At 45.1% G+C, this 25,251-nt stretch overlaps 1 protein-coding gene across 2 annotated transcripts in view; it reads right to left on the bottom strand.

Moving 5' to 3' along the window:
* LOC309377073 (neural-cadherin-like) overlaps window positions 1-25,251 on the bottom strand; it is a 101,317-nt gene that overhangs the window by 48,023 nt on the left and 28,043 nt on the right. For both annotated transcript variants that reach the window (XM_081923973.1, XM_081923974.1), the window contains exons 2-16: window positions 22,866-23,063; window positions 21,533-21,758; window positions 17,608-17,812; window positions 16,783-16,894; window positions 15,638-15,887; window positions 14,185-14,327; window positions 10,187-10,359; window positions 9,583-9,751; window positions 7,247-7,417; window positions 6,214-6,386; window positions 4,822-4,989; window positions 4,006-4,255; window positions 2,543-2,670; window positions 1,442-1,628; window positions 129-272 (exon numbers count right to left, since the gene is read on the bottom strand). In XM_081923973.1, the coding sequence (XP_081780099.1) occupies window positions 129-272; window positions 1,442-1,628; window positions 2,543-2,670; window positions 4,006-4,255; window positions 4,822-4,989; window positions 6,214-6,386; window positions 7,247-7,417; window positions 9,583-9,751; window positions 10,187-10,359; window positions 14,185-14,327; window positions 15,638-15,887; window positions 16,783-16,894; window positions 17,608-17,812; window positions 21,533-21,758; window positions 22,866-23,063 (2,697 nt within the window). The remainder of the gene's footprint in view (window positions 1-128; window positions 273-1,441; window positions 1,629-2,542; window positions 2,671-4,005; window positions 4,256-4,821; window positions 4,990-6,213; window positions 6,387-7,246; window positions 7,418-9,582; window positions 9,752-10,186; window positions 10,360-14,184; window positions 14,328-15,637; window positions 15,888-16,782; window positions 16,895-17,607; window positions 17,813-21,532; window positions 21,759-22,865; window positions 23,064-25,251) is intronic.

Below are 25,251 nucleotides of genomic sequence, written 5' to 3'. Positions count from 1 at the left end.
ACGGAATGTTGAGAGATAAAAGACCCGTTTCCCCCTTCCTGGAGCTGCCACGAGACGGTCCCGATGCTCCGGAAAAATTAACTCATTAATATTTCAGGTGCCGCCACCGGGAATCCCGAAGCTTTTACCTTCGTCTTCATCATTAGCGCTGACAGTGGTGACAGTTGATCCCACGTCTTGGTCTTCCTCCACATTAACTTCATAGACACTCTTGGTGAATATGGGCTTGTTGTCGTTGACGTCGCTGATAAAGATGCGCACGTAGGCGGTGTCTGGAGAGATGAGGAACAAGAGATTAAAATACTCAGCTGTGCCACTTCTGTCAGCTGCAATTCCTGAAACTGTCTCGCCTCACGTTAAATGAAGACGAATAGCGCAGACAATACAGCAACAGAGCCTTAGGGTTGTGGACAATTTAAAATACTAACATTACTCAAAAAAAAAAAGTGCTCGGATATCACATGAATGTCACATCCCATTTGTTTAAGCAGATAACATGTGAATAACGGGTGCCTAATACGGGAACTGTAAATGTTTTGTTATCGCTTTCCTATCCTGAAAGTCGATAGTGCGGAGTTTTAGCCCTTTGCTTCAGAACAGCTAAGTTCACCAGTGATTATAGTCTAATTTGATTATTTATTTATATCCAACCTATCTCCCAGACCGGGCACTCAAGGCGGCTTACTCAAAACCACATGGAATAAATCCAGAAAGTTAAAAAAACATAAAAAGGCGATTGTTTAAAAGCAATTAAACTCTAATAGAATGAAAAAGAAATCTATTAAAATTCAGATAATGAAAGCAGCACAGCTCCATTCAAAAGGACTCTCCTTTCAAAACAGTCAATTCCAAAAAAAAGCCCGTTGGAATAAACGGTTGTCACTTGCCATCAGAAGGAGAATGATGAAGCCAGTCTAGCTTCTCTAGGAAGGGAGTTCCAAAGTCGGAGCAGCCATCAAGAAGGCCTTCTCCCCCTCTGAGGGGGAAGAGGACTAAGAGAAGGGCCTCCCCCAAAATATCAGAGTCCAAGCAGGTTTGTATGGGAGAATACAGATAGCCAGGGCCTAAGCCTTATAGAGCTTTACAGATAACTAAGTTATTTCCTGTTCAAGTTGGGTTGGCTCAAAAACCAGGGAGCCAAGCAACCATCTCCTTGTCCTACTTTCTGGCAGCCGCCTTGGAGTGGGGCCACCATAGTACAGGACCTCCCATTCCCACCTCCTTGAGTCGCTAAAGAAGAACACCATCTCCAGTGGTGCCACAAGCCACAGACAGGGCAAGAAGAACCATCAAAACTGTATTTCTCCTCCCCATCTCTCTCCTGACAAAGACCATCAGTCAGGGCAGCCGAGGTGCTGCTTTAGTGCCAAAACCAATTTCAGAGAAACATGTAACAAAAAGAAAAATGGATGCCACAAGTGTTTCCACCACTACACCTCACCGGTATTTGGCTGGCCGTGCTTTCCAGGGCGAGCTGATTCTGAGCCATCTGTGGACTTGACTTCCAAGAGGTACGATGCCTTCTTTTCCCTGTCAAACACGGAGGCGGTATAGATGGAACCCGTTTTCGAATCCAAGCGGAAGAACGTGTAGTCGCCGCTGCGGTCAGGTAGCAGAGAATAAGTGATCTGAAAGGTTGAGGGAGAGAAGGGCTACAATGAAAATCAGGCGTTATTTTTGTCTACGTTGGACACGTCCTGGGTAAGCAAAATATACCTGACAGAGCACATGTACACAAACACCCTAGCCTAAGCGTTTCCATGCACTTGGCCTCAAAAGCAAGGGGAGATAAATGCACCATCTTATGCTCTTAGGAGAAATAATACCAAGCAATACACCCACAGTGAGTCTTGAACCAAGTCTGGTATCAGCTACCCCTCCCTGCAGCCATAAGCCATCAAGTACTGCCACTGGCAAGTTTTGCATTTTAGTCTCCAAGTGCTCGATGTGATGGGCTTGTAAAGCTATTTTACACTTTGTATTTTTAGGTGCACACCTAGGATGTTTCAAGCGCACACAGGAAAACATAATGTGTGAACACAATGCGTGCCTGTCTCATACAGGGGCAGACAAAAGAGAATTTCATTCAGTCTGCATTTTTCATGCCAATGGACCTAATTAGCACCTTGAAGACTAATATGTGGACAGGAATGTAGTTTGGAATGTAATTATTCTCCAAATTCTGTAATACATTTCTCAGCTTTAGAAATGTACCAAACTCCCCTCTCCCCCCCCCCAAAAAAATGTATTTTAGGATTATGTGTGTTTAGAATTTCTCACACCGAGATGATAACTAGATACTTATTTTGTATAGAATATAAATCTTCACTCCATTAAAAAAGATATCATGGATTAATGCAAAAATGGGATAGAACATGTAGATGGATGAACCCATGCAAAAGCTGGGAATAAACTGGCCCACTCGCCCCCAGATACAATTACACCTGTCAGGGAGCTGTTTGGCTGTTGTTCCCCATTGAAAAAAACTGTGCAAAGAGACTCCACTGCTGTCTGATGCTGAATCTTGCAAGTTTTGTCTTACCTCACCATTCTGGCCCAGGTCAAGGTCAGTGGCAGAGACTTGGAAAACCAAAGTCCCGACCTCTGTTCCTTCCGTTACAGAAGCTTCGTAAATTGAGGAGGTGAAGAAAGGGACGTTGTCGTTGACATCTAAGAAAGTATTTCGAATTCAAGCAGTCAGCCCATGTAATATAACCATTTGCATGCTTAAGGGGTTTTAAAAATTATATTGCTTTATCTAGGGGGTCTTGCAAGCCAGAGTGCCTTGAAAACCAGGGTCTTATGCCCAATGGTTTGGAGGACTGGGAAGGTGCCATAGGCTTATGAAAATCTTCCCTGCACCCACAGCCTCCCCCACTTCCTTTTTCACAGTAAAACAGAGTTTTCTGTTACATGTGAACCAGACAAAGTATGGTTTAAGAAGAGAAGAAGAAGAAGAGTTTGGATTTGATATCCCGCTTTTCACTCCCCTTCAAAGCGGCTAACATTCTCCTTTCCCTTCCTCCCCCACAATAAACACTCTGTGAGGTGAGTGAGGCTGAGAGACTTCAGAGAAGTATGACTAGCCCAGGGGTCTGCAACCTTTAAGACAAAAAGAGCCACTTGGACCCGTTTCCGAAGAAAAAAAAACTGGGAGCCGCAAAACCATTGCGACATTGGAGCCACGATCTGACAGCAGGCGGGAAGGTGACGTCGGGACGGTGTGTGACTAACGCACACACCGCCCCCATGCGACGTCACAGCCAGTACAGCACCCGCCACAGTGGGGAGTGTCGGAGCGCACAATGCGCCTCCTCCCCTTGCTAGTATCCGCCCCGGAGCCGCGGCAAAGGTGTAAAAGAGCCACATGCGGCTCCGGAGCCGCGGGTTGCAGACCCCTGGACTAGCCCAAGGTCACCCAGCAGCTCCATGTGGAGGAGCGGGGAAGCGAACCCGGTTCCCCAGATTATGAGACTACCGCTCTTAACCACTACACCACACTGGCTCTCAGACCGAGCTGGAAACTGTGGTTTGAATGCTGCTGTCTGTGCTGCTTTGCATTGACAACAGCTTTCCTGTACAGCTGTGATCGCAAACTAGGGTTTGCCGAGAAAGAGGAAGTGGGGAAGGGCATGAGGGTTGGGTTTAGGGAGAGCGCATGAGCTTGGGGTTTACTTACACAACACCCAGCTGTGGCACATTGAAGAGAATGGAAGCTGAGCATCACGGCAAATTTGCATTGAAACATTTGCGTTGAAAGACAACCCAAAGAAAAGGGGCAACTTTGGAAAAAAATGATCAGAACTTCTTCTGTCTTCTGAAGGGAGTTCCACAGCTAGCAAGTACCCACCAAAACCTGTCTACATCAGCAATCTACCTTCTACCACACCCAAGGTGACGTTCCTGTACTTGGGACAGTGCAATCAGAAGCAGGAATGAAAGGGGCTCTGCTCAGTTAGCGGTATGCTATTGGCATTTTGTCCCCGTTGCCAGAACATTACCCACCTGTCACATTAACGTAGACGGTGGTGAATGCAGCGAGCGGCACCGAGGCCACATTCTGGGCCCGGACCCTCAACAAAAAGGACTTGGTGGTTTCATAGTCCAAAGGCTCAGCTATGAGGATGGATGCAGAACCATCATCTCTGTTGGGAGTCAGGTAGAATCGGATTGGCATGTTGGTCTCCGGAACCAGCCCCTCTTCGAGATTGTATGTGATACGTGGGTCGCCAAGGGGGGACGTGGCTTTAATTGTCTGCGCAATTCAAAACCAGAGAAAGAAAAGGATTGCTTCAGCAGAAAGTGCTCCTTTTCAGAAGATACACATTTAAAATGCTTACAGAAGCACATGCAGTTCTTTGTATACAAAGAAACTTAAGCAAACAAAGCTTGAAAGAGCCCACCGTGGCTTGACACTTATTTGCATGTCAAATCAGCCCAGCATAAATAATATTCTACCATGAAGAGGAACGCGTGGCCCTCCAGATGTTGTTGGACTCCAACTCCCATCATCCCTGACCACAGGTCATGCAGATGGGAGTTGGAGTCAAACAGCATCAGGGGGATTCCCCATCCCTGGAATATACTATGCCCCTTTCTGCTGTTAGACAAATGGTACATCTAACCCAGCAGCATCAGCTCTGAATGGCAAAAGTGGCCTAAGGTCACCCATTGAGCTTCATGGTCAAGTAGGGATCTGAAGCCTGATTCCAACACTCTAACCACTACACCACACTGGCTCTTTACAGCGTGCTAATTTAATATACTAGTTACAAGAATACTGCACAACTGTTTCATTTAAAAAGAGAAAACCCAACTCACCACAATGGAAGTATCTCTTGTTGTATTCTCTGGAATGACGACTTCATAGCTGTCCCTCTCCCACTGAGGGGGCTGGTTCTTTGCACTGGTGATGGTAACTCTAAGCTCAACCTTGCTACTCCTGTTCCCTCCATCCATCGCTATGATTTGTTGAGTTATAAAGGATTTCTGGGCAAGGGAAGAAAAGGATTGCTTCAGCAGGGAGTGATTCTTTTTAAAGACAAAAATCGAAGCTATTCAGCTTTGTCGGTATCACAGTTATCATGTTTTATTTCTGCTCAGAACTTTCATCTTCCAAATAGCGCCAGTGACAGAGCCAAAGTACTCCTCGATTTTTCTTATTTCCCGTGAAAAAGCAGCTGTTGCTTCCCCCGCCCCTGAAACCTTTGGTGGAAATAGCATTTCTCTCCCCCCTCTCTCTCTCCCCCCCTCTCTCTTTCTGCACGAAGCACAGTATAAACACTACCGGTATATGGTTTTATGGAATATCCTGCCAGGTAAATGCTTGTAACATGGGTCGAGAACCTCAGATATGTGGCCCAGTATGTCTCTATAGTCTCCTCTGACTATCCCTTCGGAGTCTCCCCATGACAGACTCCCTCACCCATCCTCAGGTTAAGAACAGTTTCAGGTTAAGAACGAACCTCCAGAACAAATTAAGTTCTTAACCTGAGGTACCACTGTACTCCAGTTCAATGATAAACAACCTCCGTGTATCATCCCTGAAAAATCCACTTCATTTATAGTGAAACTGTCAATCTCCTACAGTAGCAGAGAAAGAGACAAAACCCACCACCATCGTCTGTTTAGAGCCTCACAAGCACTCCAGAGCTTCCTGTGGGTAGGATGTTGTCTTTCCAATCCTTTTCTGGCAACCCACCAAACGTGCATTGCCTGCTAGGGCCTCCTGTAGCTTCTACTTACCAAAGAATCTACTTTTTGAGTGGGGGGAACCCTGCAACTGTTAAATCTGTATGTCACTATAGTAATCATAAGCACAATTTTGTTCCGTTCACAGAAGTTCCTAAGATTCCTTGCTGCAGAACTTCAGAAGGTTTTGAATGACGGTAAACTTAAAAAGCGACTCTCCCGGATATGACCTGTCAAAACTGTTTATTGCTTCTTTCCCCACCAAGGCACAAGAAGAGTTATCAGTCTGACATGACAGCTGTGAATGGCTTTATGGTTAAAGTAATAATTCATTCAGCAGGAGGGGGAGGAGGAAGCCCCTCTCAACTGAAGCACAGCCATCAGGGTGGCACTAATTTATGCCAGGAGAGAAAGGGACCCACGATGCTGCATGTCTCCCTGTTTGGCATCTTGCTCTAGCTACCATCTGCAGATGCCGCCAGCTGACATCTGGCCACACACCAAAGGCAACTCACAACATACCTGTAACAAGGGTTGGTTGACATAAACCCAGCCTGTAGCAGGATTGACCTGGAAGTACTTCGTTTTCCCACCTGCTGCAGAATACGTGATGGAAGCATTGGAGCCGTAGTCGTCGTCATGGGCTGCAACACGGAGGAAGCTTGTCCCAACACTCGTATCTTCTCTCAGGAAGTCTAGGAAAGTCCATTTCATTAACTCAGTGGGGCAGAGCAATGCTACAAGCCATCTGAGCTCAACGCTATTTGCAAGCAACACTCTGCAGATTTTCCGTGAAAAATAAAAGCAGCTGGTGAAGAAGTGCCCTGATTTTATTGCTTGCAGACTCTTCTTATGTTTTTTTTATGTTCAGTGGCACATTTGCCTGCCCACAGGTTTGGGGGGCAGAAGAAGGAGATACACAATAGTGGGCAGACACCAGCACCATTCCCCTGGAGGAGGAGAGCAGAGGTTAGGAGGGCTGGTTTGGATTGCCCTGCTATTCCTGTAGAAGAGCATTCTGCTCTGCTATTGTTTCCCTATATATAATAGTCCTGAGTTAAGTATGTAGATTGCAATAAGCAGAGAGGGGAGCAATTGCTAGAACCATCCAGGGACACCAGCTCCCCCACCCGCTTGTGTCCCCCCCCCCCACACACCTGGGACTCTTATAAGGCAAAAATGCTGCTTAAGTATTATTGTATTCTCTTTAACATTTTTGTTAAGGCAGGGACATGGATGGGTTTGTGTGGAGTTTTTTTTAAAAAAACAACTTCTGAAATATTTTGAATTTGTATCATTTGTATCGTTTGTATTTTTATTGTTGCATCTGTATGTAGCTGCTTATCTTTAGGAGCCTTTATGGCTGAAAAGCAGGATATTAAATAAGCGGTAACGTAACCAATCTAAAAAGGAATAAGTGACGATTCATCTGTAGGAAGCGGGGGTGGGGTGGGGACATATGAAAACCAAACCAGAAACACACACAATAAATCTTAGACCTCAGGTAAGCTTGCGATCGGGGGAACTGAAACGCTATCCAAGGATTCGCAATTACATTCATAATGAGTGTTTTCAAATCTGGGGCTGTTGTCATTCACATCTGAGACCACAACGTTGATCTGGCAGATCCCAATGAGGGGCTCGGCCGCCTGGTCCGTGGCTGTCACAGTAATAGGATGCTCTCGCTGCTTCTCCCGGTCAAATATCTGAAGTGTTGTCAAGATGCCTGAAAATAAGACCACAAGCAGAAATAATTCAATACTGTGTATTTAACCAAGGACTGAGATGAGGGAAGAAGCAGGGGGGTTTACTGCCCGCTGTTTTTTTCTTGCAGTTTCAGTTATTGAGTGCTGGAAGAAAGATGTAAACTGAACTAAAACTCATCTACATCTGTAAATGTCCTTTCCTCTCTGTTTCTCATTTCCCCCAACTATAAGTTCAGTTTGCCATATTTCCATATCAACTTGCTATTTTCTTTTTAAAAAAAAGATACATGAAAATTCACTAGCATTTCAGTACAAATTTCTCCTAATTTTTGTTTGCTGTGTTGCCTTATCTGCATATTTTCCCAAGCGAATTTTTCTTCTTCTTCATCATCATCATCATCATCATCATCATATCTGTTCTTCACCTACAGGGGTGCCCAAACTTTTTCCAAAGAGGGCCAGATTTGATTAAGTGAATATGCACGAGGGCTGACCAAAGTTGTTGACCTTTTTTTAGGATTGATGTTGTTGAGCTTTGGGGGATTTTTACCAAAGGAAATAAACTGTCGTGTCACAGGGGCTGGATTAAACCAACCAACCAGCAGGCCAAATTAGCCCCCCAAAACGGACTTTGGACTTTGGACATGCCTGCCTTACAATAACAAATGTAAGCGTTTTATGTAGACTCTTCCTGAACACACACATTTTTGTACACATTCACTTGGAGAACCGCACCACAAAATTCAGAGAAGTGTGAATTTTGGAAAGCTAGCTGCAGTTCAGTTCACATATTGTTACAGGAAGTGGGAATTGGGTAGGTCTGCATCAAAATGTGAACCGAAGTGAATGTCTCCCCCACCCCTATCTACAACCCATCAGTGAGATACAGGGATGCAGCCTGCTCACCTGCAACTGAGCAGGAGTATCTTTAGGTAAATAGTAAACTATTACGGGGTAAATGTCTCTGCAGAGACATCACCTTGCCAACAAAGGTCCGTATAGTTAAAGCCATGGTTTTCCCAGTAGTGATGTATGGAAGTGAGAGCTGGGCCATAAAGAAGGCTGATCGCCGAAGAATTGATGCTTTTGAATTATGGTGCTGGAGGAGACTCTTGAGAGTCCCATGGACTGCAAGAAGATCAAACGCATCCATTCTTAAGGAAAGCAGCCCTGAGTGCTCACTGGAAGGACAGATCGTGATACTGAGGCTCCAATACTTTGGCCACCTCATGAGAAGAGAAGACTCCCTGGAAAAGACCCTGATGTTGGGAAAGATTGAGGGCACAAGGAGAAGGGGACGACAGAGGACGAGATGGTTGGACAGCGTTCTCGAAGCTACAAACATGAGCCTGACCAAACTGCGGGAGACAGTGGAAGACAGAAGTGCCTGGCGTGCTCTGGTCCATGGGGTCACGAAGAGTCAGACACGACTAAACGACTAAACAACAACACAGGGTAAATGTAAATGGCTGTCAGTCCACTAGAAAAAATCCAAAACCCACAACTGGGTAATGCCTTTATTATCACCAACCATTTTAACCTAAAGACCATGACTAAACATAAACTTCAACTTCAAATAATATCTGACCCCATCTTCCACTACCATCTGCTATGCGTAACCTTCCGAAGAACTCAAAAAGCTGCTCTTTTTGGGGGGTGACACATTGGTTGTTCACACTAAAGGCACCAACCTAAAGCTGAATTTATCAAACCTACACATTCCAAAACACAGACTTCCTTCAAAATTAGCACTTGTTTGAATTTTGCTATGCAGTTCTCCAAGCAATGTTTACAAAAATTCATATATCAGAGAAATGCTTTTAGAGATAAGTAAGCTAGTGAAAATTACATACACAACTGCATTATATTAGGGGAAATTTCTTGCAAAAAAATGTGCACGTCTGTCACAGCTGCATACAAAAACATGTTTATTAGGAGAAATTCACACTAAAATGCTGAATAATTTTCATGTAGATTTTTTTCCCTAAGTGCAAATTGCTGCAGAAACTTATGGAGAGCTGAATTTTAAGATTGGAAAAATAAGGAGGTGAGAGAAGCAAAACTGACAGATGCTTCCATTCCTGCCTGTCTGTGGATTTTTCAGCTTGATAACTTTATCCTTTAAAGGCCCTGGCACCTCTGTATTCTCACTAGGCCCAATGAAGCTGCAACACAATGGCTTTACCTGTGTCAGGGTGGATGTTAAAAGCAGGGAGAGTCCCCTCTCTGTGCATCAAGCCATATTTCACTTGGCCATTGGACCCTTCATCTGCGTCTGTTGCCTCCACTTGCAACACGAAGGTTCCCACTGGCTGGTTTTCCAGCACAGAGGCATGTTCACGATAATGCTGGCACTGGCAAAAATAAGGACAATGATAATAATGCAAAGAAACGCTTAAATACAACTTGACATATACTGCAAAATCCAGAATATTGGCAATCAACTCCAATCACTCAACAAATAAGGGTCATGCTATCATGATCTCAACTGCATAGTTTTGTCCTTGAGCTGGAGACCAGATGCAGAAACCAAGGGGAGCACCATGACCTTCTGAAAAGCATGGGAACTTTTATTTTATTTTTATTTTTTGGTAATGTAAACAGCAGGCACGGGCCTCCAGCCCTGCACCGGGGCCACCACAGGGTGTGAAAGAAACCTCTACCTGCTCCCCCCCCCAATATAAAGTTCATTGAAGCTGCACCCTTAGCTCTTCGTGAATGCTGTGTGCCAAAACAGAAGGGGGTTCATAGTTGCTCTCTCCAAGCATTTGACAAGGCAGCCTGTTTACCTTCTGAAACACAGGTTTGTTGTTATTGACATCATCCACATGCACAATGACCAAAGCGGTGCTTGTAAGAGAGCGAGGTCCACCAGAGGCGTTGTCATCTGTAGCCGTGATGTTAAGGACATACTCCGGACCCTGCAGCCTAGGAAGCGGGCTTGAGCGAAGACGGATTAACCCTGGGAAAGATTTCAAAGGAAGGACAGTTCGGAATCATGGAACTTGAAAGGCATAAGGGACCTTGGAGGTCCTTCAGTCTCACCCCCTGCTCCATGGTGGGGGGTCATGCAACTACAAACACCTTGACAGATGGGTGCCCAGTGTCTGCCTAAATGCCCCCAGCAAAGGAGAGCCCACCAACTCCTGAGACAGGCTGTCGGAAAACTGTTGCCATTAGAGTGAGTCTCCTGTTGTTAAGCTGCAATCTGCTCTTTGTGATTCCCACCTCTTTGTTCCAATCCCACCCACTGGGGCAACAGAGTATTTTAAAATATGGCAAATGTATTTTGCTGTTGTAACTGCTGGTGAGGTCAGAGGGTACTGGATTTGGAAAAGGCAGACCTGGGTGCAAATCTATGCTCAGCCATGAAGCTGCTAGAGTGACTCTGAGCCAGTCGCTCTCTTTTGCAGAAGTATTGTCGGAAACCATGCACCGAACAACCCGGATGAAGGGTAGGATATAAATCAATCTCAGAACACCTTTAAAAGCTGTTATGCCAAATGTTTGAATTTCAAAAACAGTAGCTTCATGTCATGCCAGAATTCCAAATGATTAGCTATATCAGGTAATCGTGTCCAGCAGAATTATGCAGTATAGCTCTTGCCAGACCAAACCAACTCTAGCTGGAGAGGGCGAGGGAATAACTTGTTTGAATGCTCCCCTTGTGTATGAAAATACTTCCCTGCACAACTTCTAGCTGAACCCTATCCTTGAAACACTAGCTTTCTAAGTGCAGATATAATATTTACTTATATTATAGATCCACTGATTGATTGATTTATTGATTGAACTAATGCCATTTTTAAACTGTAAAAAATAAAATAAGAAGCCCAAAATATCTGCTGCCACTGCAGTTATCCCCCTTAAGTACTCCCACTATCCTAGAAACATGCTGAACTGGTTTGACCCAGTCCTTCCCCTAAAATTGTACCACCACCTTGTTTCAGACAGAGGGACAAAATGCCCACTACTGTTTGAATGAGAACATGATTCTTGGATGTGGGGGGGGGAGGTCCCAGATCTGAGTCCTGCAGCAATTTTTCGGGTATATTGTATTTGCATTCTGACCCTCTGCCGGTCTTTAAAGAGCAAAGCTGACAGTTGCTCTGAGGAGCTTCTGTTCCACTGGGCCTTGGGCTGCAGCAACCTTATAGGTCATATGAGGGCTGGCAAAATCAGAAATACATTTTTAAAACAAGTTTGTTTTAAAAAGCAAAGCAAACTTCAGCTATTTAAAAAGCTGCAGTGAGCAGATGTCATTCATTCCTGTGCCAGCACCATCCTATTGTGTCTTTTATTTATCCGATGTAATAAGAAGTGTCGTTTGCAAATGGACGGTTATGAAGATGACAAGTGCCACTCACTTCCCCTTGCAAATGCCTTCGCCTTCACTGATTGTATTTTGACATGTGTCTTAGCTTCACCTTGGCATTTCAGGGTATCAAGCAAATTGTCATTGACAGCGCTATATTAAAATAAAACTGCCCAAGGAGACAGCATAGATGTTGGGGAGTTTGACCAAGCAGGGGGTAACAAAGTCAAAAATCAACACAGAATTCACACCTGTTACAGAAAAGATGGATATATGCTAAGGCCATCTCCACAAAAGCTGGAAAACTACAATTGGCAACCAAGCAAACTGTCCAACAGAGGAAATGTGTTAATCTCCTGCAAAATAAAATTTGCTAAGGCACTTTGAGGACAAGCATGGCTTGAGATTTCATAAAATAAAACCTAACTCCAGTGGGTGCAATTCTTCACCAGATCTTTCTAATTGTAATACACATTTATTTTGCAGGCCAATCATGAGCCAATAATTCAGCATCACCTCATTTGTGGGGAAACATCTTCTGGAAGTTAAAACAAAAAGTGAATTGTGGATTGGGTTTGGAACAAATCAGTCCACAGGTTCATGCCGCAGAGACCCCACCCAGCAAGAGGTAGTGGGAAAGGCTCATCAGAACTGGTGTGTCAGGGTTTTGGGGCTGGGATACTGCTGCACACACAGCAGTAGACAGGCTATAGATGTAAGAAGGAACCAGCTTCCATTCTGCCCCTTAATCACTGCATGCAGTACTGTCTCTGTTCTGCTACAGCTCGGCTTCTGACAAAAAAAAACCTTATTCATCTTGCTGACAGCTGTGATGAAATTCCATGGAATTAGTGATGTTACCATTATTCCAGTTTCACACCATTCATTTGAATGCAAAGGAAATGGAATACAAAGTGCAGGGTGTCATCAATGAGATGTCCTTTGTGGACTGAAACCAACAACAACAGTGAATATCTGCTGGATTGATCTCTGTTCTGGACATGGCTCAAATAAGCAGGAATGGGAAACTTCCACTCCTGTTCCTGGTTTTGTGGGAATTCTTTTGCATCCTTAATACAGGGAAATGGGGAACCACTGAAAAAGTTGCTCCTGGCATCCCTGGTCCTGCTGTAGATGAGCAATGTAACATCAAAGGAATACTGGGAATCATGGTGGTGCCATTTTCCACAGTTCCTGCTGTCATCTCTAATCTGAGATGAATTCTTTACAGGGGGAGGGTGTTTTTCGACTCAAAATCTAGTGTTTAAATTCCACCCATCCCCAGTTTTGGAGTTTGACCCATCATTGATTCTGTTGTCTAGCTCAGCTTTCCCAATCTGCTGCCCTCCAAATGTTATGAACTACAACTCACATCAGCCCCAGTCAATATGACCAACATATGGAGGGCACCCAGCTGAGGAAGGCCAGCCAAAAGAAAAAAGTGGTGTTGAGATGTCAGATCTTTCAGCATAGGAGCACTATGCGGCACCAGTTTCTTGGTGGTAGAACTGCAGCGATGAAATGGCGTAAACATCAGTGGGATAGTTTGCATCACTGGCAGTTTTGCCTTAGCACCTGTGGAATTATGAGGCACCTAAGCATTTGTAACATAAAGCAAGCCATAAAGGGGTGTGGAAAGCTGCCATCTCTACAGGAAGATGTTTGTGTCAATTACTTGTACCATCGTTTGATGGCATCTGTTTCCGGCTTCTGAAATATATTCAGATCTGGAGCATTAATATTGCAAAAGCAATAGTTGCATAAAAATTTAATTTTTTATGGTAAGTGAACCCCTAAGACTTATCAAAGATGAGAAGGACAGATCTGTGGCGTCTTATTTACTTCTCATTAGCTCCCTGGCTCAGGAGAGTCCAGAAAGGCAGGCGAAGAGTTTGACTGGAGCCACATCAGGAAAAGTCATCAGTTTCTCCAAGTAAGAACTACCACATTTTATCATTAAAATTTGCATTTTTGAACGAAATTTAATCTTAAATACACATTTATATAAGCATGTTTGATGATTTTTTTAAGCCAAGAAGTGCATTGCAAAGTTCAGAGAAGCATTAAACCAAAGAATAACTGCATTCCAAATCCATACATTCATCTGGCAAGCATGACTTAGGTCAGTTTGCTTAAATGCAAGGACCAAATGAAATCCTCGAGCAATGTAAGTCAAGAAGACACATATTCCTGCTTTCTGTTATAGGGAATGCTATGAGATCAGTCATTAAAGAGCAGCAGAGAAATGCTATGAGTTCAACACATCCGCATACAGATGAGAAGCAATTCCCAACAGCAAGGAAACCAATGACTAGGATGCAATAGACATGATGTACCTGTGTTTTAAACACACATGAATAACTATAACAGCTTAGACACAAGCTCTGCCCCACCTCTAATCACATGAGACATCTAGGAGCCAAAAATCTATATGGGAACCAGAGATCTAAGATGCAGAAATTACATATTTACCCTTCTGAGGGTCGATAATGAAGTTTCCCTTTTGATTCCCTCCAGTAATGCTGTAAGCAACACCGTCTCCATCAGGGTCTATGGCATGGACCGTAGCTATGAGCGTGTTTGGACCTGCATCCTCCGAAACGAAACTCCGATAGCTGTCAAAGCGCATAATGTTAAGTGTGGTTACTTGGAAACAGGGTTAAAGGGAATCAAATCTCGAGTGCTAAATGCAGTGGAAAGACAGTAAGAAAAGACATCCCATTCGCTTCCCCATTCAGGAAAAAGAAAGGGCGCTATGCAAAAGAGAAGTGTGGCCCTCCAGGTGTTAAGAACCTAAGAAATGCCTGCTGGATCAGGCCAGTGGCTCATTTAGTTCAGCATCCTGTTCTCACAGCTGCCTGGGGGAAACCAGCAAGCGGGATTGGAGCACAAGAGCTTGAGTGTTATTGGATTTTAATTCCAGAATGGCCAATAGTCAGGAGTGATTGCTATCGTAGTCCAACAACATCTGGAGGGCTATGGGTTCTCCTATCCCTGATTTTTTTAAACCCCTCTGTCATAGGGCATCCTGTTGATAGGTATGCATACTGTGTATATACATCCTTGTATTTAACAAGTCACCTGGAAGCCACAGGTGTCCAAGAGTTCCATGAAGGCGAGTGAATGGTCTCTTAGCAGGCTAGCAACTTGGGTTGGCTTATTTACAAGGCTGATTTATTTGGGAGTACGGAGCATCACACACGATGCTTCCACTCCTATGATTTGCTCACCATGCTTTAAAATACCTGAATGCCAACCTTGCTTTTTTAAACATCCATGAGGCAACTTAACTAAAATCAAAACCTAAAGGCAATAAGGGCAGCAGAAACCATTCCACAGACAGAAACACTTTTTGTGTTAAGAATTGTGTTGCATTTGAAGCAGCCGCAACAAATGCAGAGCCAGTGAAGCAAATAAACCAACTTGTTAAAACAGGAACTTTTTGCCCAAAACATTTTCAACTCATCTGCTCTATACTTTGGTTACTAAGAATGGACTGAAATACTGCAGGACCTGTGTAGGGAACACTGTAAAATGTTTTCCGGTGGGTGACTGTTTGGCATTTTAAACCAATAGCAGTGTCAATCCAGCCAGCCATGATTCAGACACCGAAAATCGCAGGGGCACGCACAATCCAGCCCATGGAGGGATCTCCGCGGAACTGATCCGGCCCAGGCAAGATAAACCTTGCTGACCCCTGATCTTGAGGAAGGGGTTGGCTTATAAGGGGCCACATGAATCAATCCCAGTGGGAACAGACAGCTATTACTGGCACCCCCAAAATCTCACCTCATTCCACACAATGACCTGGGGATGATCAAACACCACCAGGATGCCGCAATCATCGCATGGAAACTCCGACATGGTACTAATCAAACGACATCTGAAGCATTGACAACAACAACAACAACAGGCATATACTTACATTGTTTGTGAGAACCTGGGAACTTCGTCATTGATGTTTGAGAGGCGGATCCTGACCGTCGCTGTCCCAGTTCTTGGGGGCTCTCCTTTATCTACCGCCATGATTACGAATTCATACAGGTGATTAGGCCGCTCGTAATCCAGCTCTGTGGCTGGGAAGATGGTGCCGTGACTGGAAATGCTGAACTCTGAGCTCAGGGTGTAATAGAGGATTTCTGCATTTTCTTCAGAATCACAGTCATGGGCTGACACTGTTGGGGCAAAGGGTGGGGAGGGAGGAGACCTTTCAGGATTTTTTGCTTCCAAAAGATTATATTCAAGGATTTAAAAACAAAAAAACCAAGATGCTGTTTTAATAACAGAGTTAAGGCTACATCGTGCTGGCTCTGCAAGCTCTGTGGACTGCAAGCTAGGCCTAGGGCCTTTATCAGACATGCTCCATGCTCAGCAATGAAGTTGTCCAAAGGCACAAAAGCCATGAGAGACAGTGTGGTGTAGTGGTTAGTGTCAGACTGAGACCTGGGAGAGACCAGGAATCAAATCCCCACTCAGCCAGGAAGCTCACTGGGTGGCCTTGGGTCAGTCATGGTCTCTCAGTCTAACCCACCTCAAAGGGCTGTTGTGGGGATTAAATGAGGTAGGGGGCAGAAAACAACATGCATGGTGTCTTTCGTGTAAATAAATAACAACTACATTGAGGTGGCTTCATTTGGGCAGTTGCCATATCCACAGCTGTGTGTTTTTTCCTATGTATGTGTGAAGTTGATGTAATCTTCAGCCTTCAAGATGCATATGTTGAAGATGTCCTATCCAATAACACACACGGGAGGGACTGCAGAAGGACAAGAGCTGACGAAATATACAGAGGCAGAGGAAGTTGTAAGAAGAAACCTCATACAGAAATCAAACCATGGATCCACTGATTCATCGGTACAACAGAGGGAGCCAAGGGGTTAACTTCAGGGGTTGCTAAGGATCCAGCTCCTGCCATCAGCGGTTATGGGATCTGTTGGGTGACATAACCTGGAGAGCACAGCCATTGGCTGTACCTGGTCTATGTTTAACTGGTGGCAATGATGGCTCTCGAGGAGTCCAGGTGAGTCGAGGGGCAAGTCTGACAACAAAATGTGAAAATCTTTTGCAAACCTTGTAAAAGTGCAGTTGTTACAGTCACAGTTTCGGGGACGTTGTCTTTGGTGTAGATCGACTGCTGGAATTCTGGGGCACAATCGTTCACGTCTGTGATCACAACCCAAACCTAGAAAAAGGACAAGGCAAGGGAGTGTTTAGCAGCACAAAAAGTCGATTGGCTCCTCTTGTGCGTCTGCACAGCTCCCCAACTCACTGCAGCCACCCCACTGTCAAGAGGGCAGCTTCCTGGCTCCACATCCTACCACCCTGGCCACTGCTGCTACCAAGTATCTGCAGTTTGTAATGTAAGATGTTAGGATTTCTCTCAAGCTCCTCCAATATTTTTCAGTGAGTTTCTTTTTGAAAAGTCATTTTCAAACAGGGATGGAAAAACCTGTTCAACTACAGTTCTCTCGGTTTCTCATTTTCCCCCATTTTAGATTCAGTCCTCCATGCTTCTGCAGCACTTTCTGGATTTTTTGTAAACAAAAGCCTCATGAAAACCTACCAGTTCAGGATTCCAGCCACTCTATTCCATTTTCCCCCACCCCACCCCCGGCCACCACACCAAATTGCACTGCACAACCACTGGACACAGTTAGTTCTCATTGGGTTGTTGTTGTTTTTTGCTGTTGCTCCTCCCCTCATCTCTTAAGTTTGTTTGTACTTTGGCAAACCTCAGTATTCCGCCCCCCCCCCCCCCCGGCTGGTGGCACCTCCTTATTGTGCGTAAGCAATGCTGTCCTGGCTAAATCAGCAATGGCACTCACAGCTTGAGACACTGGAAACAGAGGGAATGACTGGAGAATTGAATGTGCATTGCTGTTAAGGGTTGCTGACCTCAACAGTGCTGCTGAGCTGTCCCTGGTTTTCTCTTGCTTGAACCAGGAGGAGGTACTGGTGCTGACCATTCTCGTAATCCAGATTTCGACTGAAGTAGATGTCCCCTGTCCCCTGGTTAATGCCGAACAGGCCGTTCGGATTAGTTAAGAGGCTGTAGCTCAGGGACTTGTTTTGATGTGACAAAGCGGACACGGTCAGGAACCTGGAAAAGTTTAAAAGAAATCAGCAATGAGCAGCGCAAGAGGAAGCCGCTTTCTAACATTTTCTAACATTTCCACTTTGGAAACCGACAAAATTTTTAATATAATTATGGAACATCACATCACATCTAGATCCATCCACACCAAGCATGTGAAGCACATCCAGCTTAAAACACACAGCTTCCCCTCCCCCCAAAGAAAGAATCCTGGGAACTGTAGTTCCCCCCCCCCACAGAGTTACAGTTCCCAGCAGCCTTAACAAACTACAATTCCCAGTATTCTTTGGGGGAAATTGTTTGCTTTAAATGTATGGTGTGAACCTACACTCAGTATAACTAAGGAACACAACCCAGGATGGAACTCCAAAAAGGTGAAGAATCAGAGCTGTGCAAGGCAAGAGCAGCACTGATTGTCCCTGGCTGAGTTTACCAGGGATGGAGAACAGGCTTGGAATCATATAATTATAGAGCTGGAAGGGACCACAAGGGTCATCAACCCACTGCAGCAATCTTTTTGCCCAAAATGGGGCTTGTTCCCCAAAAGCTTATTGGTAACCTGGGGGCCCTGCTCCTGGGGACCCTGCTGTGCTCAGGGCAAAGCAGCCACCCAGCCCTGACACTGGATAGCTGTAAGGACATAAGAAGAGCATGCTGGATCAGGCCAATGACCCATCTATTCCATCATCCTGTTTTCACAACCAGATACCTGTGGGAAACCCATGAGTAGGACCTGAGCACAAGAGCCCTCTCCCTGCCTGCCGTTTCCAGAAACTGGTATTCAGAAGCACTGCTGCCTCCAATTGTGGAGGGCAGAGCATAGCCATCATGGCTAGTAGCCATTGAGAGGCCCCTCTCATCCATCAATGGAGGTACAGGCACGGGGCATCACGCCTCCCTCTAAAGCACCTGAAAAGAGCATACTTGACTGTTGCTGTTGTCAGAGGGTGTTTCGTGCTGTCCTTGCTGGTAACAGAACTGTGAATTAAAATTGTTTGGATCGTCACTCTTCTTTATTACGGTTTGTCATAATGTAATTGCTTTGCACTGCCTTTTATATGGCTGGGGATGTATTGTGTCTTTTTTTTTTTCTTCCCATGCTCTCAAGCTCAATGTGTGTGGAAGATGAGGAAACAAAATGACTGGGAGGACGACGATGGAAAGCTTTCAAAAGCCATCAGGATTACTTGCTGGGAAACTGCATTAGGAATGCATTTTCGCAGCCTGCTTCATTGCAGCCTTAGTTGTTTTCTTACGCATGACAGGCTGAACAATCATGGCAAAAAAAAATGGGTTTTCTTCTTGTTTTTCTTGATAACATACACACACAAAAATGACACATTATTGACTTGCAGCATAGCTCAGTTATTGTTGAAGAACTAAGTCTTCAGTTTGGCATTCAGTGCCAAATACATTGCCCTGCGTGCTATCTCTAGGGTGGTGGGGTGTGGGGAAATACTTTCAGATTTCTAAACATTACCATTTCAACAGGTAAATAAGAGGCCTGCTGCTAACTAACCACTCCTAATAAGCATATAGCAACAGCAGAAGTCTTTAAGTTTGGTCTTGGGCTCAATGTCAGCTCCTTGCGAGTTGTTGTGCAAGAAAGCAGTTGATCTGTGCACCTCTCTTGGGTCTTCTGGGTCTTCCCCCAGGGATAAAGGGAGAGATCCCCTTTGTATTTTACTTCCCAGTCCATTCAGACTTATGTCAAAGGGGTGGGTGGGAAAACGAGGGAGGAACGGGTGGAGACATGGAGAGTGCAATCCCCCTGCAATCAATCCATTGGCGCTTGTGTCAAGCGGTGCGGGGGGGGCACACTTCCAGGCAGAAAAGAGGGCACAGGTGGGCATACACAGAGAAAGAGAGATGGGATGGCACAGAGCAACCCTGCAATGCTACAAACTCTTCCCATCAGTGGTTCCGCCTCCATACACCATTGGCTCCAGACCACAATTTACCCTTTTCATAGGAGGTCAACAGACTTTCAACAAGGGGAAAAGGTTCCCTAACCCAATTCAATATTTGGGGCTTTTTAGTACGGCCAGAATTGCCTGGGAGAATCCCTTCAAAATCTAGTTTCATGCTGGTATAATAAATGTATACATGTTTCAGAAGCTGCAGACATCCAGATGATCTTCAAGCAGATTTAATAAAGGATCACAGTCCTCCCGCAAACGCCACATGCTCGCTGTGTGCCTAATGAAGAAGCACGACTGAAGAGCCGATCCCATGGTGGCCAATTTTTAGTTTTGCTTTCGAGGCCGCTTCAGCAAGAAAACATGGTTCTTAGAATGCAGGGGCAGTAAATCGGATAGTAAACCATTTAAGTTTAATCCGATAACACATGCACTAAATTATGACAGATTGTCAGATGAGCTCCAAAGTTCAGCAAAGTACACGGGAGTCTCCTAGACTTTAATGGGTCAAGCCCTACATCTGGCAGGATTATAATAGTTCTTATCCTGAAAAGAGGATGAGTTGCTATATAGTATATCACCTCATGTGAGCAGGCAAGTACCATCCGTTGGCTCAGTTCAACAGGGAGGCCTCCTACAACCACCCAACCCATTTGCACTGACAAGGCATCATTTGAAAGCCAGAGAAGTTCGAGATGTTTTAATGTTCATTATGTTCATTATGTTTTAATGTTTCCTTTTCTTTCAACAATTTATATACCGCTTTAATACCGTAGGCTCTAAGCACTGTACAGTAGGGCTGAAACGATGCAATGAAGATGAAATCTGCTTAAACTAACCATAAAATTGGAATCCTGAAATCAAAAGGTCTTTTGTAGACTGTCAGAAGTTCAAAAGGCTCTTACCCAGGAGGGGCTTCCAAAGAAATTGGCCCACAATACTGAACTTCCAGCTCTTGTGGGATACAAGTTGTGTGTCTGAACCAAGTGGGGGTCACTAACAGTGACACTTCCAAAGGCCTCGTTGACTTAGCAGGGATATAACTGAGCAAAACTGACTCATTAATTGAGGGGTGGAAGGAGGATTCAGACTGAGGGGGACATCTGCTTCTTTTGGTTTTGGCCTCTTCCCCCCTCCATACACACACAAAATGGGGTACTATCTGTAGTATCAAGGGCCTCCAGGTCAGGAGATTTACTAGGCAACAATGGTTATGCTTCAATTATTTTATTCCCCGCAGTCCCCTGGGAAAAGCGTCATTTTGGGGCATTGTGGGAAATTAAAATGGCTGCTCAGCCAACAAGCATGAGGGGCTCAGGGTGGCCACTGGTACAAGTGGCACTTAGAATAATAGAAATGTAGTATTGGGAGGTGTACCAAGGATCATCTTGTCTAACCTTCTGCAACTTATCACAGCTCTGGGGCACAGCAGCTGCCTGGATGTGCCAACTACTGTATGTGTCACTCTACTTCCAGTATTCCTGTCCCCATCTGTTCCTTAGACGCAGCTCAGTTCCAGCTACAACAAAATTATGGAACTTTATTAGCTGATTTTCTGTGCCTTGATGTTTTCTGTTTGCACTATTCAACCTTTTGATTAAACCAATCGACCTCCTGCTTGTGTTGTCTCCTGTAAGGAGTTCCCCAATTCAATATAGTAATTTAGGACTCATAATTTATTAACAAGCAGCACACATCAGCTGAACTTAAACTTTCTTTCTCGCTGATAAAGCTAACTGAAGAGGCCTATTCTCAAAATGCCATTAAAGGTGCAGGACACAGCCTTCATCACAATTTTGGCACTCACGGTTCTCCCAGTGGCAGATTTTCAGGGACGTAAACGGAGTACGACGTGTTGGCAAACTGCGGCGCTCGACGTCCGGCGACTACAGACACTGAGGCAGGGGAGCCCTGGCGCCCTGGTTTGTCAGCTGCCAGCACAGTCAGCAAATATTCCCTCTCCTTCACCAGAGGCAAACCAGTTGTTTTGATCCAACCGGTATCTTTTTCCACTTCAAATCTGTTTTCTCCACCTGCGAAGGAACAAAAAAACCCAAACAACTACGTTCCAGACCGTGGTCAACAGACTCATGTTTTGAAGTGGGTAACTGGTTTAACATTAAGCCTCACCCATGCTTTCAGTCTGTTTGGGAGGAAGGGACTGGATAGGGACAAATAAATATATAACCACAGGATATCTCCACCGCTTAGCCAATGTTCACTTGAAGGTTCTGACATGACCAGGAACTCAGGGTGGAAGGGGGGACAAATCAAGTTTCTTAACAGCTCGTAAGTGGCTCCTGGTTAGTTCAAGGAGGTAGACGGGAGTCAGCAGCAGATGGCATGGTGAGGCAAAGGCAGACATCCCAACAGATGAGTCATGGCTTCCTTCCAGAAGGGGTGAGGTGGCAGCAAGGCCAGTGGGTCCAAATGTTCCTGCTGAGCCAATCTGCTGGGATCCTTCTCAGAGAAGCTTGAGATGCATTTAGCTACAGGTGAAACAGGTTGCACCTGGAACCTTCTGGATGCAAAGCATGTGCTCTCCAACTGACCTACAGCCCCTCCCTCTCATTCACCCCTTTGGGTGAACAAGACTCCCTCAAGTTCAGTCTGCCCTCAACCAGCCCACCAACTGACTGCATCCTTACTAACAATTAGTCTTGGTCAGGCTTCCTCAACCTCAGCCCTCCCAGTGTTTTTGGCCTACAACTCCCATGATCCCTAGCTAGCAGAACCAGTGGTCAGGGATGATGGGAATTGTAGTCTCAAAACATCTGGAGGGCCGAGGTTGAGGAAGCCTGGCCTTGGGGGTGGCAGTGACTGTCAGCTTCATCTTTCTCCTCTTAGTGTTGCCTTTGTGAAACTCAGCAGGAAAGTGGAGAACACTGGGCTTCCTGTTGCACCTGCCTGTCTTTGTCTCTGGCGCCACCTGCTGTTGGCCTCCCTGCTTTTTACCCTTCCGGTCCCAATGGGCACCAGTCTCCACTGTCTTTAAATAACAGTTAATTTGACCGGGTTTTGATCAGAATGATGTTGTAGAAATAAATACCAAAAAAGCCCCACCAAGTACAGAGTGAGACAGGAGGGGGGGGGAATCCACACAGAAACACTCCACCTGTGCTTTTAGAAGCTGCATTTACCTTCTACCAGAAAATATTCAATGGCTCCATTTTCATCTTCATCTTGATCCTTAGCCAAGAGCTTGTACACTTTTGTGCCTGCTGCAGCTTTAGGGGAAACAGTTGCTAGGTAAGGGAAAGGCTCCATGGCCCATTCAGGGACGTTATCATTTACATCTGTCACTGTGAGGTCCAAATGCACCAGGTACCAATTATTTCCTGTTGGTTAAGAGGAGAAAGTGTGTTAGCATGAATGGACTTCTCAAGGCAACAATAGTAGTGCTGTGAGATTGTGGGGGGATGGGGGAAGTAGGCTGCATGCCAAGACCCTTCTAACCCCAGCAAGATCCAGCAAGTGTTTAAATATAATCCAGGCTAGCTTCCTGAGGGGGTGATCACCTGGGTGATGGGCCATTAAGTGGAACAAAGGCTTGAGACTGGAAAATGGGTGGGACCCCTTAGGCAGAAGGACAAATCCAGAGCTGAAATTTGCAGTGATGCAAGTCAAAAGAAAAGCAGCAAGCTGGAGAGAGAATCAGACCAATGCTTGGTTTCTGTCTGAATCCAAGGCTAAAGCTCTCTCTTTTGCAGTTTTCACATCTCTTCACATGTAGGTCATCTATCAAAGCATATACCATATTTTTCACTTGTTTGGTTAGCTTGTGTGACCTAACAACTGTTCAGTCGACTTTGGAGAGTTTCCTGCCATCTGTGCACAAGAAACTCATACCCTCTAATATTCCTCAAATAGGGACTTTTCTCACTTACCCACAACTGACCCTCTTCAACCCCACATTTTTTGTGTATTTCCTCCCCCCTCAAGCATTTCCTGTCGAAACAAGAGTGAGTGCCACCAGTACCACAACAACAGGATACAGCACACACCCCACCATCCTGAGAAATCTCCTTAATCCCAATTTTATTTTATTTTCTTCTTTGGGAGCTTTATAAAAAGAAAAACACACACACCAATACAGTCCTACCTCGGGTTACAGACGCTTCAGGTTGTGTGTTTTCCAGTTACGGACGCACCAAAACCTGGAAGTACCGGAACGGGTTACTTCCAGGTTTCAGCGCTTGCGCATGCACAGAACTACTAAATCATGCTTTGCACATGCGCAGAAGCACCGAATCGCAACCTGCGCATGCGCAGACACGGCGCTGCAGGTTGCAGATGCTGCAGGTTGCGAACGTGCCTCCCGCACAGATCACTTTCACAACCTGAGCGTCCACTGTAAATGAATTTTAGAAAAAAGATAAGATTAGACCCAGAACCACAAAGCCCATTTTTTAATATATATATAAAAATCAGGACTCTTTGCACTTTGCTACTGCCTGGCATCCACCAAGAGCCTTTAAGAGCAGCAGAAGCTGCTGACTCTTTTCCCGCTCACTCTGATCTCTGTGGTGTCTCCGCACTTGTGTGAAGAATTCGTGGCAGTTTCTGTCGCTGCTGTAGAGAGGGCCACAACTGGGCTGGTGTACATCATAAAGGAATTCTGAATGATTACGGCTGGTGTGTGGAGCACTGCGGTGTGTGGAAATGCCCATTTATGCCCTACACAAGGGGGTCGTAATGTCTCAATTGGCCCTCGAGTTGAACAGAGAACTGCTAAAACGGCCTCTGCATCTGTTGCCATCTTGAATTATTTCTCAGCATGCTTGAAGTCTGCCGTTGCAGGAAACATTCAAAATCTGGGGGCGTGATCGCTACTGCTGCGTTCTGGACAAATGGTGTGCAATTGCAAGCATCCTATACAGAAAGAAGCACACTCCTGGTGCACTAAAAAGAACACCCCGCTCCCTCATAGGGAGTGCTCTAAATATAAACCTTTGTCACATACCCTTTTATCTCGTAAACAGTATAATCTTCTTGTGGTACTCTTAATATCCCTGAATCACCTCTAGGGCAAGGAGTATAATACACTTGCTTTCCTTCTCAACTACCTCCCTGCAGCCATGGTAGGGGAAGGAAAAGAACCTATGTGGCTGGGAAGTGTATTTTTTACTTCAAATATAGGAGTTTTACCCTTTACAGTAGATTTCCAGTGATACTATTAGAATAGGACTTTGGAGAGGGTCCAAAAAAGCAACAGGGCATTTTGAAGTGCAGTTAACACATAACCATCTAAAAGGGTTATGTGCACTGACAGCCAGTGTGGTGTAGTGGTTAGTGGGAGAGACCAGGGTTCAAGTCCCCACTCAGCCAAGAAGCTCACTGGGTGACCTTGGGCCAGCCACTGTCTCTCAGCCTAACCTACTTCGCAAGGTTGTTGTGACGACAAAATGGAGAGAGGGAAAACCATGTACGCCACCTTGAGCACTATGGAAGAAATGCAACAGGTGTAACAATTGAAGAGACTGGACCATGCAATCCAAAATCTAAAACTAATTTCACCCACTGAAT

The sequence above is a fragment of the Podarcis melisellensis genome (assembly GCF_964234715.1).
Source record: "Podarcis melisellensis genome assembly, chromosome: 8".
Lineage (NCBI taxonomy): Eukaryota > Metazoa > Chordata > Lepidosauria > Squamata > Lacertidae > Podarcis > Podarcis melisellensis.
Note: the sequence above shows the minus strand (reverse complement) of the source record. Positions and strands in the feature narration are given on the sequence as shown.